We start from the raw sequence: 14,261 nt of genomic DNA on the forward strand, positions 1-14,261 counted from the left end.
TTTTAAAAAGACAAGGCAAATCAACTCCTGGTGAAGAGGGTTTGATTTAGTTAGAAGCTTGTAATAGTAGGCAAGCTCAGGCTGCTTCTTTAGCTACATCTAGACAACAAACAAGAAGACATGATTCCTGATTCTGATGCAAAATGCCTTGACCAGAGTGTTCATTTTGGCAATTGCACTTTAACTTGATAGTTGGGGGGCAAAAGCCTTACAATAGAATAATACTGATATATTATATCCTATATATAGCTCTAGTATATGGTGAAGGAACAATTAACACAAAGAAGTGATCAGTCCTGGTGTGTTGACACTGCAGAACAGATAAATGCAGAGCTCCTATTTGCAGAACTGTCCCAGTACCTAATGTACCAGATACTGATGAGCCTGCACAGGGAGTGTTCCAGTCCACTTTCAGGACAGGGCACTCAAAGAATGTTGGACAGGTGCAAAATTAAGTAAGAGATGCCATTATCAAGGAATACTCCTTTCAGAGTGCCTTTGCAAACCTACATCAAAAGAAAATGCTGTGAATGTATCATCCCTACTTCATTATCCTGATCTGAAATTCCACATCACTCCAGTCAGCTTTCCAAAATTTCATGTTCTCCTTCAAATTCTGTTGGCTACAAAAGCCTTGAAACAAGATTCATTCTATACCCTGCAGACAGAGCCTTGCTCCTGAGCACAGATTTTACACATTTCATATGCTGGCTCAGTTGTGCAAAGCCATCACAAGGCCTTTTAATGCTGCCAGCTCCACACAGTGTGCAGGAAGAGACCATCTGGAAAAATATCCTCTTCCATCTTGAAGCTCATGTGCCTCAGTCCCTTGAGAGACAGAGGCTCAGTGTACTCTCATCTCCTGTGTAGCACACAAGCTGATGCACTGTTATGTAGAAAGCTGAGGAACATATGTGACCAGGGGAGATTAGATAGCAGAATTTTCTATAAATCAGGATTTTCATTCTGACCCTCTGTAGTGAGATGATGTTTACCTGGGATCACCAAGTTTTCAAACCACATTGTCCCCAGGCCCAGCAACATGTATGAGCACACCCTCCTGAACTGTTCCTGGGTCTGAAGCCAGGTTCTCAGCTGGCAGAAAGACAAATCTCTGCATGAGTTGTCCTGAGTGGAATTTGCACCACTGGAGCTCTGTTTCTTCACAGAGATTCAGGTGACTGAAACACTTTTGCTTTTCTGCAGCGTGGAGAAACTGCATTGCACATGGCAGCACGTGCTGGGCAGGTGGAAGTAGTTCGCTGCCTCCTGAGGAACGGGGCCCTGGTTGATGCCCGAGCCAGGGTAGGTGTTGTGCTTACAATGTGTTTTGTTTTCTCTTACTCAGAATTCACTTTCACTTTTTATTTACTCTGTTGATTTAATAATAAGCACACCTAAAACCAATTTTGAAAACAATATCCAATTTCTGCAAAGATCTTCCAGAGAGAATATGTGTGGTGAGCTGACCCTGGCCATCAGCTCAGTCCTTATCAGTTCTTCACTTACTGCCCCCACAGCAGGGTGAGGGAGAGAACTGGAAGGGTGAAAGCAAGAAAATCTCTTGGGATGAGATAAATTCAATTAAGTAGGCGAGGGAGAAAGAAAAAAACACAAACACAAACCCAGCCCCTCCTGGGACCCAAAAGCAATGTAAAGTCAGTCACTCACCACCTCCCAGAAGCAGGCTGATGCCCAGCCAGTCTCCCAGCAACAGCTCATTTGGAAAACTCCCCTCCTAGTTTTGTTGCTGAGTGTGACGTTACATGGTATGGATCTGCAGTGAATCCAGGGCAGCTGTCCTGCCTGGATCCCCTCCCAACCTCTGTGCTGGGTAAGCACTGCTCAGCAATAGCTGCAACACTGGTGTGTTATCAGCACTGTCTGGGTCAGAAATCTAAAAGAGGGCAACAAAGGGGCTGCTGTGATGAAAATTAACTCCCTCCTGGCTATACCCAGCACAGTGTGCCTGACTCAGAGCAGCAATAGCCTTCTATCTGAGCAAGAAGGTGCACAGCCATGTCCTACAACCAAACAGCAGAGGTTCTGTTTGTAGAGCAAGGTACAGCTGTTGTAAAACAAAACATGAAAAGCAGCAATGCCCACAGTGATGTTTTTCCTCATAGCTCTTTCTTTTCTAATAAGACAAACGCAAAGATTACCCTGCAAGTCCTCCATTACTCCCTTTTTTTGGTACTATTGCTTGCCATGATTTTTGCAAGACCAGTGCATCGATAGATGTGTTGGGATCGAGCAGAGCAGTGTTCAAGGTGGTTCTGATGATCTGCTCGATTTGAGTTGTAGGAAGAACAGACCCCACTGCACATTGCTTCTCGCCTGGGGAAAACAGAGATCGTCCAGCTCCTGCTGCAGCACATGGCCCACCCCGATGCCGCGACAACCAATGGCTACACCCCCCTGCACATCTCTGCCAGAGAGGGACAAGTGGATGTCGCCTCAGTCCTCCTAGAGGCAGGTGCCTCGCACTCCATGTCCACCAAAGTAAGACAAAGTGCTTTGCCTCTCTATTCCAGCAGTGCCTGCCAGCCCTTCCTTTAGGAATGTACTCGCACCCTGAGAAACTGAACTGCTTTGGGTCTTTTGTTTTGTTCTTCGTAATCACCAGGGATCCAGTGACTGAAGTAATGGATCAGAAGTTAATCAAATTTTGACATATTGTGGTGTCAACTGAGGTTGGGAGTTTGGTTCCCACTGGAGACAAATGGAGGTCATGATAAGTACATGGTCCCAACAGATTGAGAAGCTACACAAAATCCTTGTTTCTCTTTCCTGTTGCATTATGGGTAGGGCTTTTTTGGCCAACATTTTCAAAAAAGAAAAGGGGATGATGACAAAGTTTTCCTTATGAACAGGCCTGCTTATTCTTCACTACCTTGTTTATATAAATATAAAATAATTCTGGTCTATGCTAGCAGAAATGAATGTTCCTTAAAACATAGAATTCAGCATCTGTCCAGTTGCATCTAATGCTGAATCTATTTTCAGGGGTTCTAGAAATGAGGTGTCATATGACAAAATAGGCCATTTTGTCTGGATTTATGAAAGAAATGGTCTCCAGAATCATTGCTTTGTTAGCAAAAAATGTTTATCAGTGGATTCCTAATGGAGTGATGAACATGTAAGAAAGTACATAGCTGTCAGCAGAATTATGTGCCAAGATGTCTTTTCCAAATTTATCACATGTGATAGAGAATCACTTAATTCTTGCTATTGTTTTGGTTCTTTAAAAAGTACAGATTTTTTTTTTTTTTTTTTTTTTTTACAGCTAGGGCTTAAAACATATTTCTGAGCAGTGGGGTGTCTTCCAGGGTTTAGAAGACTAAACCAGCAATTTTCAAATTATGATCCACGGATTACTGGAACACTTGCTGTTCTCCTTTTCTCCAGCTGTTAGATCACATTAAAATGGCTAAAAATACACCAAATACTTTCCTCATTTCCCATATTGCTTTAGTACTGCAGGAGCATTCTATAATTATGAACATGTAGTCCACAAGATAATCTCTCTACAAACCTGTGATTAGTGAACTGGAAATGTTTGAGATTCCCTGACGTAAATTCATTTTGAGATGGAATTAGTGGAACATGATGATAATGATAATAAATTTTACACATCACTTACGTGTCAGGCAAATAGGTCACTGTAGCTCCCTGAAATTTCTTTGAGGGCAGTGGTGCAGTCTGCCACCTGCTGTCTTGCATCCATGATTTTTCTATTTCAACATATTTTTTTTTAATTAAAAGGATATGGAGAGTGTGTTAGTTTGACACACACCTTACACCTGTGCTGTACTGACAAGCATTATTAAAGAGAAAAGGACTTCTTTAAAAAGACAGGATTTTTAGTCTTGCCACAATGTGGTTTCCAAAAGTACTGCCATTGAATCAGGTATGACTGCAGTTCAGAGGCAGCAGAAGCATTTAATGACTGCCTGAATACAAAAGTCCAGAAAGAAATCCTTCTTCAGCAAGGTCCAAAGGAGGAATGCAAAGTTTGGAGTTTTCTCACTGAATTCAGTTGCTGTTTCATTGTTACTGGCAACAATTGATACAGGAAATATTTCTGAAGCTTTCATCAGCAACTTGAAAAGTGCAGCTGCTTTGGAGTAGAAATTTGAACAAGTGCCTTTATTGCCCACACAACACAGTGTCTTTTGCTAGGTAGAGCCTGTGTCACATAAAATGTCTGCTAGCCTGAGAGCACATATATAGGAAAGAATCCTTCCCAAAGTGCTTCTAAGAGATAATGCTCTTCCTAGGTATGGCTGTTGATACTGGGAGACAGGATATAGTCTGAAGTGTAAACTCTTAATACATGGTTCTTGAAAGAGAGATGTCAGTGTGGTCTGTAATACAAGCATCTGCTTTTTGTCTCCTGGAATTTTGCAGAAGGGATTCACACCTTTGCATGTGGCGGCCAAATACGGGAGCCTGGAAGTAGCAAAACTCCTGCTGCAGCGTCGTGCCTCTCCTGATTCAGCTGGCAAGGTACTGGTGAGAAAGAAAAAATGTTCTGGAGCCTTCCTTAGCAAAGAACTGTGAGAAATGTGTGCATGGAAGGAGGCTGCAGCTGCTTTTGCATGTCAGTTGTGGCTTTCCCCCAAGGGTGATGGTTTTGTGCACTAGTTGTGCACTTATGATATCATAATCCTCATAAGATCTAGAGAGGACAGAATGTCAAAGATATTTTGAATTGGACCCAAAGGTGCAACAGCAAGTTACATCATGAGTTCATTCTAACGGGGGTCTGCCTGTCCTTCTCAGCACTCATGGGCATTACCTCACCGGTTAGGAATCCGAGGTGGCTGGCTGTGACACAGCCTCAATCTCCCCATTTTCTGTCGTTGGTCTCCAAAGCAGAAACTTTGTCAAGCAGAAACCTGGCTGACAGAAAGCCCAGAGTGCTCTAGTCATTCGAGCTAGTTGCTTAAACGAAGAGCACGGGGTTTGGGTCCCTATCAGGAAGCTCTCTCAAAGCGCCATCTCCATGAGCCTGCCCGTACCGCCCAAATCCAGCGCGATAAACAGGGGGGTGAGGCCCGCTTTCCCCTCCACGCCGTGGGAATTGCTCTAAACCCCCCTTTTTCCTCCTTCGCTTTTTCCCCGCCGAACGGGCTGTGTGTGGGGAGGGTCGGTGTCCCGCAGCCTCTCCTCAGCGCCCGTTACCTCACGCACTAACGGCTCCCGCCGCGCGCCCCCTCAGCCGCCCCCTCCTCGCGCCCGCCCTAACGCCGTAACCGCCCCTTACAGAACGGCCTCACCCCCCTGCACGTGGCCGCGCACTACGACAACCAGAAGGTGGCGCTGCTGCTGCTGGAGAAGGGCGCCTCGCCGCACGCGACCGCCAAGGTGAGCTCCCCCCCTACACCCTGCTCCTCCCGCCCTTTTTCCTTTCTCCTCAGGGGCTCCCAGGCGGAAGGGAAGGAAATCATGAGGAAAATAATGAATAAAACAATAAAATAATCGCCAGAGGTGTGGGCGGGCCGGGCCGGGCAGTCAGGCGCTGGGGATTTTTCTCCCGGAGGAGAGTGCGGGAGCTGTGAGAAGGAGGTTGTGTGAGGTTTACAGAGGGGGCTTGTGACCGGCGGTTTAGGAGCGTGGAATGTCGGGTTGGAAGGGACCTCAAGGATCGTCTGGTCCGACCATTCTAGGTGATAATATAGTGTATATGAGATGTCTCAGAGCCCTGTCGAGCTGAGACTTAAAACTTTACAAAGTGATATTTATCCCTTGTGTACAATTTAGCATAGGGGTCTTGTTAACCGCCACTGAAAAAGAAACATGTACGTGTGTGTATGTGTATATGTATATATATATATATATATATACATATATATATATGTATGTATGCCGTTTGGGCCATTTTATGATCCTCAGTCATGGCTGGAAGTCACTTTAGTATTGTGTAATGTTAGAAACCATGTGAATATCCTGTGCACACATATGGAGGATTCATCCCAGGGTTAGGAACAGTGCCATGGTGCCACTGTTAGGCAAGGCAAGGACTGTGGAAAGGGGAAAAGAAGGAGCAATTTGGTGGTGATGTCAGAGTGTGCTGCCAAAAAATGAGACCTGTCTGTGAAGGAATTGTATCCAAGATGCTGTTTCCATTGCGTGGGGAGCAGCAAAGGCTACAGCCGTGTGGGATGGTTTGGTAAAGCTCCTGTTAAAAAAGAACAAAACACAAATCAACCAACCAAACATCTCCATGGGGACTGTCTGCTGAAACCCAGAATTTTCTTCCCACAGTGCATTGTAAAGACATCAAGATCTACAGGTTGTCTTATTTCCAGAAAGCACCATCAATGTTGCTCTGCTCTGCTTAACTGGTTCATTTGTTCAGAAAAACATCCCTCCCTATTGCTGTTTCTGTGACTGACACATGTATCAGAATTCCATGTGTAAATGCAGCTCTACCCACACACTCTGAGAAAGCAAAATGCAGTGTGTGCACCCATCATGGGGAATGTCACTCACCAGTCAAAAGTGAATACTCACAACATGGGTTATTCAAAATGCAGATGCCAAACTTGGGATCGTTTGAGGGTATCAGCTGAACAGTCCAGCCCCCCTAGCAAGGGCTGGCTTTGTTCTAGTTTAGATGGCAAAAATAACAGATGGAAAAAGCAAGACAACAGCAGGGCCATGTGGAACATGTCTGGCCTTGAAAATTTAATGAACTCTCATCTCTAGAAGTAAGGGGTAATATAAAATATTATTGCTTTGTAGTGTCTGAGTTCTTAGTCTTACATGGTTGTTGTGTTAACTTTATTCTTATTCTGTTTCCTGACTGGTGCTAGAATGGATACACCCCTCTGCATATTGCTGCCAAGAAAAATCAGATGCAGATTGCCACTACTCTATTGAACTACGGGGCTGAGACCAACATTTTGACCAAGCAAGGAGTCACCCCACTTCATTTGGCCTCCCAAGAAGGTCACACTGACATGGTGACCTTGCTTTTGGAGAAAGGATCCAATATCCATGTGGCAACAAAGGTAATTCACAACCAGAGACAAAAGTACTGTGGGTGGGAGTATCCAGTAAGATGCCAAGTGCAGTGTAGGAATGATGTCACATTGCTGGGAATTCTCAGCTTCACTTCCTTATATCCATGTTTGTGAGACTGCAGGAGTGACAACATTCAGGAAGCAAGACTGCAGTATTCTTGTTGTGCTGCAACTTTGCCATCTCTCAGGTGTTTTGCTCCTGAAGTTATATATTAGGTGTGAAGAAAGAATGTGAAATGTTACAGTTCTTTGGGTCTACCGGTGGATTTAACAATGTATCAGAAACCTGAGAGCTACAGTCTAAAAGAGTTCAGTGCTGTTGCCAGATTTTCTTCATAAATTTACCCTTCATTCCTCTTTCCAAGTGGAAAAAAATGACTATGTCTGGCAAATAACAAAACAACATTATTAGAAGAGTAGTGAGTGAGAAAAATCCTATGGAGGACCTTTCCATTTTGTTTTTTTTTTTTAATTTTTTAAATGATTATATATGACACTACTTTCATAGAAAAGAAGTTCCTAAAAAAACCCCCATTACTTTAGATCTTCCTAGGTCACCAGATTTACCTAGCCATATATTTGAGTCTTATTTACTTAAAGTTAAAACCCTGCAGCTTTTGTTTATGCAAATGAAAGCAGAAGGCTCAAGTTTCTTGTTGTCTGGCATTAATGGTATTAAATGGAAAACAAGGTGATTCTCATTTCTCTTACAAAATTTGTTCCCTGCCTTGTTCACTGTGAGCATGATTACAGTGAGCTTTTAGTTAAAGGCTGCATCCATTTCCTTGGCATCCTTGAATGGGATCTATTTCTGGAGTTATTTTCTTCATTCTGACTCGTGCCGGCAGCTGTCAAGGTTCCCTTTCCTGCCTGAGGAGTGGGAAGCACAGAGAATGTGCTTCCCTCATTTATTAATGGGCTCCTCAGCTTCCCAAGTGACATTTTTGTATAAAATCCAAGTGTGATCATTGATGCCTGAAAGTTTTGCTCTGTGGCTTGTGCTGATGTAATTGCTTTGGAGCCGTTTGTCAGCCAGAACAGGAGAATCAACAACTCTTCTTGGTTTAAAAAAACCAAACAACACTCAGACTTTGAAGCTATAGTTAGGATCTCTCTATGTTTTAAAGCTGAGAAAGGAGCAAAGTCAAAATTTCTTTCTTCACATAAAGTAGGTTTTTATCCTTACTTGTATCTATTTATTTTCTATATTCCAACTCCAGACTGGACTGACATCCTTGCACCTTGCTGCTCAAGAGGATAAAGTGACTGTGGCTGAAATACTCACAAAACATGGTGCAAACCAGGATGCACAGACAAAGGTAAATCATGGAGTGGCTGCCCTCTCCAGTGTTCCAAAGGATCCTGCCACTGTACAAGGAATGTTCCACTGAGCTTGCAGTTTTACTTCTTTGTTCTCTTGTTGTAGCTTGGTTATACACCTTTAATTGTGGCGTGTCACTATGGAAACATCAAAATGGTGAATTTTCTTCTCAAGCAGGGAGCAAATGTCAATGCTAAAACAAAGGTAATTTTTTTTGTTGCTTGCTTTTGCTCTTTATTATGAACTTGGTAACCAAGCTCTTGGAATTCATACCATGGTGCCTTTTCAACTGGAAACTAATTATTACATGGTAGATGTCAGCACAGGGTGATTTGTGGCTCCAGTGGAATGCCTTCTTTCTGCTACATCTCCTTATGGGGTGTGCACAAAAGAAAAGTCAGATGATGAAAGAAAGGGATAGAGAATCAATTTCCTTTCTTTTTCTTTCCTTTTTCTTTTTACTTGCAAACTAACAAATAGAAGCTTTTTTCTGATCTCATTTACACGTGGTTCACACCAGTATAATACCAGTGTGCTGCCAAACTACTAAATAACAATTCAGACACTTTGGAGGGGGATTCCAGGTTTTCTCCAAACTGCTGGGAAAAGAGTGGGAAGAATTAGTGCTGATCAAAGCGTGGGTGGTATGACTTGGGGAGAGGAAGCAGCTGTGGTGAGCAAGTGCAGGTTTGTTTTTGTTTCAGGGGAATCTGGGTATGCTGTTACACTGAAATAGACCTGACTGCCAATAGCCAGCATCTGAATGAAATCCACTGACTTCATCAGTTTCTTCTGGTGTAAACTGTCAGGCACAGCAGCTGAATGTGATACCTTTTGTAGCAAGAATTGTCCGTGTCCTGAGTGTGCACTGGGAGGTTCTGGTGATAGCAACAGTATGTCACATCCCAGATATCATCACATCACCCTTATCAGAAAGAGAAAGCTAACTCAGGAGCTTCAGCTTAGGACAAGCTGGCTTCAGGCAATAGCTGGCTGCTAGCTTCAGACTGGATGTCTGGGGATCAGTGTGAAGATGTACATTGCTGTTTCTAGTGACATACTTAGTAAATGTAAGGTCCAGTCCAAAAAGCAGACTTGTGCTCCCTCTGGCCAGCTCTGTCCCCAGCTGTGACCTATGAGGATGGGTTCATTTCACCAGATAGCACTATTTCATCACAGTGGTCACAGCTCAAGTGTGGTAAGAAACAGCAAAGTAAATAAATAAAAGATGCTGGCCCATCCCTCATGAGATCACCCCAAATCAATGGGCAAAACCCAGGGATTCCAAAAGAACAGACAACACTCCTAGAAAAACAGCTGATAAGAATTAATAAAGCAGACACTGGCAGGATCCAAACGATAGCTGCCAAGACATTCAGCTGAGATATTTGGAGGCCAGCTAAAGGGACAGACATACTTATGTCTGTAGGATTATGTCCCACTCTGTGTCTATGGGGCCACTGGGCCAGATTCTGATGCCATTTTTCCAAGTCTTCCACTTACTGAGAGTAATTTCATTAAAGTCAGCACGTTTGTATGAGAGTACAAACAAAATCTCACACCTAGGGACCAATAAAAATACTGGCAGTCTGTCAACTGGTAATGTGGACTCAGTTTAAAAAGCAAACTTCCCCTGGCTGGATTCAGGATAGTCATGTGAAAAGCTAAGTGACTTCTATTACAGCTTGGTCTTTAACTGGAGAAAACCTGCATGATGCTCTGTGCCATCTCAAGGGAAAAAATTTGAGTCTGAATTCTCTTTTTGAAGGACTGCACTAGCACTTCAGTAAAGATCACAAATTTACTTTACACTACAACCTATAATAAAACCCTCCCTCGATTTCTTAGCAGTCCATGTATGCATACTGTAAATACAGGAACTGAACCAGTTCTGAACTAGCACTGTTTAATCAGTAGAATTAAACATTACTTGCATCTATTCTTTTGCAAAAAGAGAGAACTCTCCAGAGTGTCTTTCAGAACCTGCCCCTGGGCTTTGTGTAACTGTACAGTGAGATCAACCTTGTGTTTTCTCCCAGTTTATTCTCTGCTTGCTTTCAAAGCCAATCACAAATAATTTTGTAAATCAATTGCCTGACTGGTCTTACACAATGCCATCTCAGATCAACTAGCTGAAGTACATTTTGGTTATGTTCCTTTATTGTGTAACATTAGAATGAATCACTGGAGTGTTAATAGTGGTGATTTATACAGACTTTGTGTACATATTTTTTAATGTAATTACAGCTTGGTGAAGCCTTTTGAAGGCAAAGTAAAGCTAAAATTCATTTAAATTTTAATAGGTATATGTTCTTAGCCCTTTTTAAAAGCAAATAGTTTCAAATCACATTATATATTTTTTTAATTGGCTCGAATATTTTAAAAGCAAATCTTTGCACTTTTCTATAGAAAATTAATATGTGACAGGAACAAAAATGTTCTCTCTCTGGGCTGTGATTCTGTGTTCTTAGTGTACCACTTTACTGTTCCTCATTGTTCCTCCCTCTGATTTAGGAAACGAGGAATTATCTCTCTTTGAGAGCTTTCTTAAATTGTGAGATGAAAGATGATTTCTGGATAAAAATATTATCTTCCATTATCTTTTCATTAATCTGCTGAAGGACTATTATTGTTACAGAAGATTTATTATCTTTGGGTCAATTAGTGGCATAATTCCTTTTTGAAATATCTCGGAGGGAGCAGAAGGAAGCAAAGTGAAGTGTCTCATCTAATTGCTGGTGGTTTTTGTTCTTTCTTTGTTTGTTTGTGTTGTGACCACCGTGGACAACAGAATGGGTACACCCCTCTTCACCAAGCTGCTCAGCAAGGCCACACTCACATCATTAATGTCCTTCTCCAGCATGGAGCCAAGCCCAATGCCATCACCACTGTAAGTCTCTGAAGTGCCAGAGAGAATTTGTCTCCCTGGACAGGTCTTTCCTTTCTTAAGGCTTGAGAGCAAGCCTTTGTTTTGCTGAAAGAATTCCTCGTGCAGCTGGTTGTCAGATGTGTAAATGTAACTTCCATTCCTTCTCCTTGTCCTCTTAAGATAGTTCCAATCAGGTCTAACCATTGTTCACTAAGCTAAGTGTGAGCTGGGGAAACTGATTCCTGAGCTGCAGGATCAGGCTGGCCACAGCTGTCTGTGCTGTGCTGGTTCACTTGCCCTCTGCCTCAACACTTCCCTCTGTAAATTGATAGATCAAGAAGGATTTTTCCATAAAAATATGGGGAAATCAGAACCTGGGGTTTTATGAAGATTTAGACCCAAATCTCTGTACCTTGCAGTACCTGAAGGGGGCCTACAGGAAGGCTGGAGAGGGACTGTTTGCAAGGGCCTGGAGTGATAGGACAAGGGAGAGGCTTTAAATTAAGAGCAGATTTAGACTGGATGTCAGGAACAAGTTCTGTCCCATGAGGGCAGTGGAACCATGGCCCGGGTTGCCCAGGGAGGGGGTTGAGGCCTCATCCCTGGAGATGTTCAAGGTGAGGCTTGAGGAGGCTCTGAGCAACCTGATCTGGGTGAGGTGTCCCTGATACTGCAGGGGTTGGACTGGGTGACCTGGAGAGGTCCCTTCCAACCCAAATTCTTTTATGATTCACTGGATGTGTTTCAGGTTCTGTGTTCACTGGTGTTAATGCCTCCTCAAAGACCGTCAGTAACCTCTGGCACAGCTCCTTCTCTGCAGTCAGCCAGGAATACAACTGTCCTCTTTCAAGTTGATGTTGTTATTAGTCACCTCTAATTGGGTAATCTTTAACATGCAGCCAGAATGTCCAAAACTCGTGTCATTCCCCAGAGTGGATCTGGTTTCCATGTCTTTCTATTGTGCGTGCTTAAAGCAGCACTGGCTCCCTCTTTGGTCCCAGAACGTTCACACTGAATAATTTGTGAAGTTATCCAAAATACCAGATGGTCAAGCAAGAGACCATTGCAGTCAGCTTCTGGGGCTGGAGGCACTGCTATTGGGCACAGCCAACCAAACCACAGAATTACAGAATAGTAACAGTTGGAAAAGACCTCTAAGATCACTGCATCCAACTCTCAGTATCCTCCCCAGATAAAATGTATTTATCAGTATCTGTGTCACCCACCAGAGCATGTCCTGAAGTGCCTCATCTATACAGTTTTAAAATATCTCCAGGGATGGAGACTCCACCACCTCCCTGGGCAGCCCATTCCAATCCCTAGCTACTCTCTCAGTAAAGAATTTCTTCCTGGTATCTAGGCTCAACCTCCCCTCGTGCAACTTCAGGCCATTTCTTCTAGTCCTATCATTATTCACTTGGGAGAAGAGGCCAGCACCCACCTCCCTACAACCTCCTTTCAGGCAGCTGTAGAGAGTAATAATGTTTCCTCTCAACCTTCTCTTTTCCAGGGTAAGCAATTCTGATTCCCTCAGCCTCTCCTCACAGAACTTTTTCTCCAGACCAAGCTGGTGAAGTTCTCTGAATTCCTTCCAGCATCTCAGTGTCTTGTAGTGAGGGACCCAGAGCTGAACACAGTAACCAGAACTGAACATAGGTCTCTTTCAGCCCTTGTGTTGGGGCTGGCATGGCCAAATCTAACTCAAAGCCAAGCAGGGTCTCCAGGATGTGTCTTTGCTGCATGCTTTCTCTCCTTGTCCTCACAGAATAATATCTAGCTTGAGATAAGGGAGAATTTCAACCTCAGACATCTGGCAGTAGGATATGGAATGGGACATGAGCAGCTAATGTGCAAGTGATAGTCAAATAATTTGTGCTGTGAAGATGCCAATCTATCCATTTCATGCTGCTAATCCACAAACACTGCACTGCTTCAGGGTCTCTGAGCTAGACTAACACAGAAGAACTTAAATTATAGATAACTAAAGCCAATACTGAAGTACAGAAGCCTTCAGGCTGATATCCTGCATCACAGTGCCACAAGAGAAAGCATTTCAGTGCAAAGGGAGGTTTAGCATCTTTCTGTGGTTCCCCCAGTGTGTTGTCCTTTGGTTCAGTGCAAGGTAACATAAAACAGTTCTGCTGGGAGCAATTTGCAAAGAATCATCAAACACGTCCCTTTCTCCCCTCCCCAAGCTGAGTGACATGGGGACAGCAGACTGCCAAAGTTTCAGGTGATGAAGGGGAGGTGAATAGGCCCAAACACTTAGTAAATTAGCATCAAATTTCATTTTAAACTGCAAATAGACTGTCATAAATGCAGATTAATTTCCCACCCCAAGGCTTGTTTAGGTTGCTTTTGTGTTTGTTAAATCATTACCTTTTGTGTTCTTTTACTTTTTTTTTGTTTTAAGAAGGAATAGAAATGCATGCAGACAATACAGCTGTAATCTTGTACCCTCAACGAGGGAATTGTACCTGATAAAGATTCAACAGTTCCAACTGGATGTGAAACTGTAACATTTTCTAATCCTTTTTTTTTTTTTTTTTATAAGAGCATTTCTGATGCAGAGCTGTTCATGCAAAATAAAACATGAGCTTCTGTGTCGTGAAATACGAGCACTGAAGGGTTAAACCATACAGCACATTTTCGTTTGGAATAGCAGGCAGATGTGTGTTGTGTTGCCATGGCAATCAGGGCTATAGTCTTAAAGAAGTTACAAAGACAGAGTCAGATGTAAGGGTAAAAAAAAAACAAAAAAAAACAAACGGTGATTTTCCTAGGCTGTGCCTTGTTTTGGATGGAAATGCTGGCTCATGCCGTGCTGGGAGTGATCTCATTGGTTCACATCACAATCCTCCCTCTCATCGTTCTCTCTCTCTCTCCCCTGCTCTCTCTTCTCTCCAGAATGGTAACACTGCCTTAGCCATCGCCAGGCGGCTGGGATACATCTCCGTGGTGGATACACTGAAGGTTGTAACAGAGGAGATTACCACCACCACAACTGTGAGTTGCAGATGCATTCAATCCTCTCTCTTCT

The 14,261-nt window shown here is 43.2% G+C and overlaps 1 protein-coding gene across 50 annotated transcripts in view; it reads left to right on the plus strand.

The window, feature by feature from the left end:
• Nucleotides 1-14,261, plus strand: part of ANK2 (ankyrin 2) — a 301,049-nt gene that overhangs the window by 215,891 nt on the left and 70,897 nt on the right. For 47 of the 50 annotated variants that reach the window (XM_071744070.1, XM_071744078.1, XM_071744086.1 and 44 more), the window contains 9 exons: nt 1,207-1,305; nt 2,305-2,502; nt 4,411-4,509; nt 5,272-5,370; nt 6,822-7,019; nt 8,252-8,350; nt 8,458-8,556; nt 11,144-11,242; nt 14,129-14,227. In XM_071744070.1, the coding sequence (XP_071600171.1) occupies nt 1,207-1,305; nt 2,305-2,502; nt 4,411-4,509; nt 5,272-5,370; nt 6,822-7,019; nt 8,252-8,350; nt 8,458-8,556; nt 11,144-11,242; nt 14,129-14,227 (1,089 nt within the window). The remainder of the gene's footprint in view (nt 1-1,206; nt 1,306-2,304; nt 2,503-4,410; nt 4,510-5,271; nt 5,371-6,821; nt 7,020-8,251; nt 8,351-8,457; nt 8,557-11,143; nt 11,243-14,128; nt 14,228-14,261) is intronic. The other 3 variants (XM_071744110.1, XM_071744111.1, XM_071744076.1) reach the window with 1 other exon arrangement.

The sequence above is a fragment of the Heliangelus exortis genome, chromosome 4 (assembly GCF_036169615.1).
Source record: "Heliangelus exortis chromosome 4, bHelExo1.hap1, whole genome shotgun sequence".
NCBI classification, from domain to species: domain Eukaryota; kingdom Metazoa; phylum Chordata; class Aves; order Apodiformes; family Trochilidae; genus Heliangelus; species Heliangelus exortis.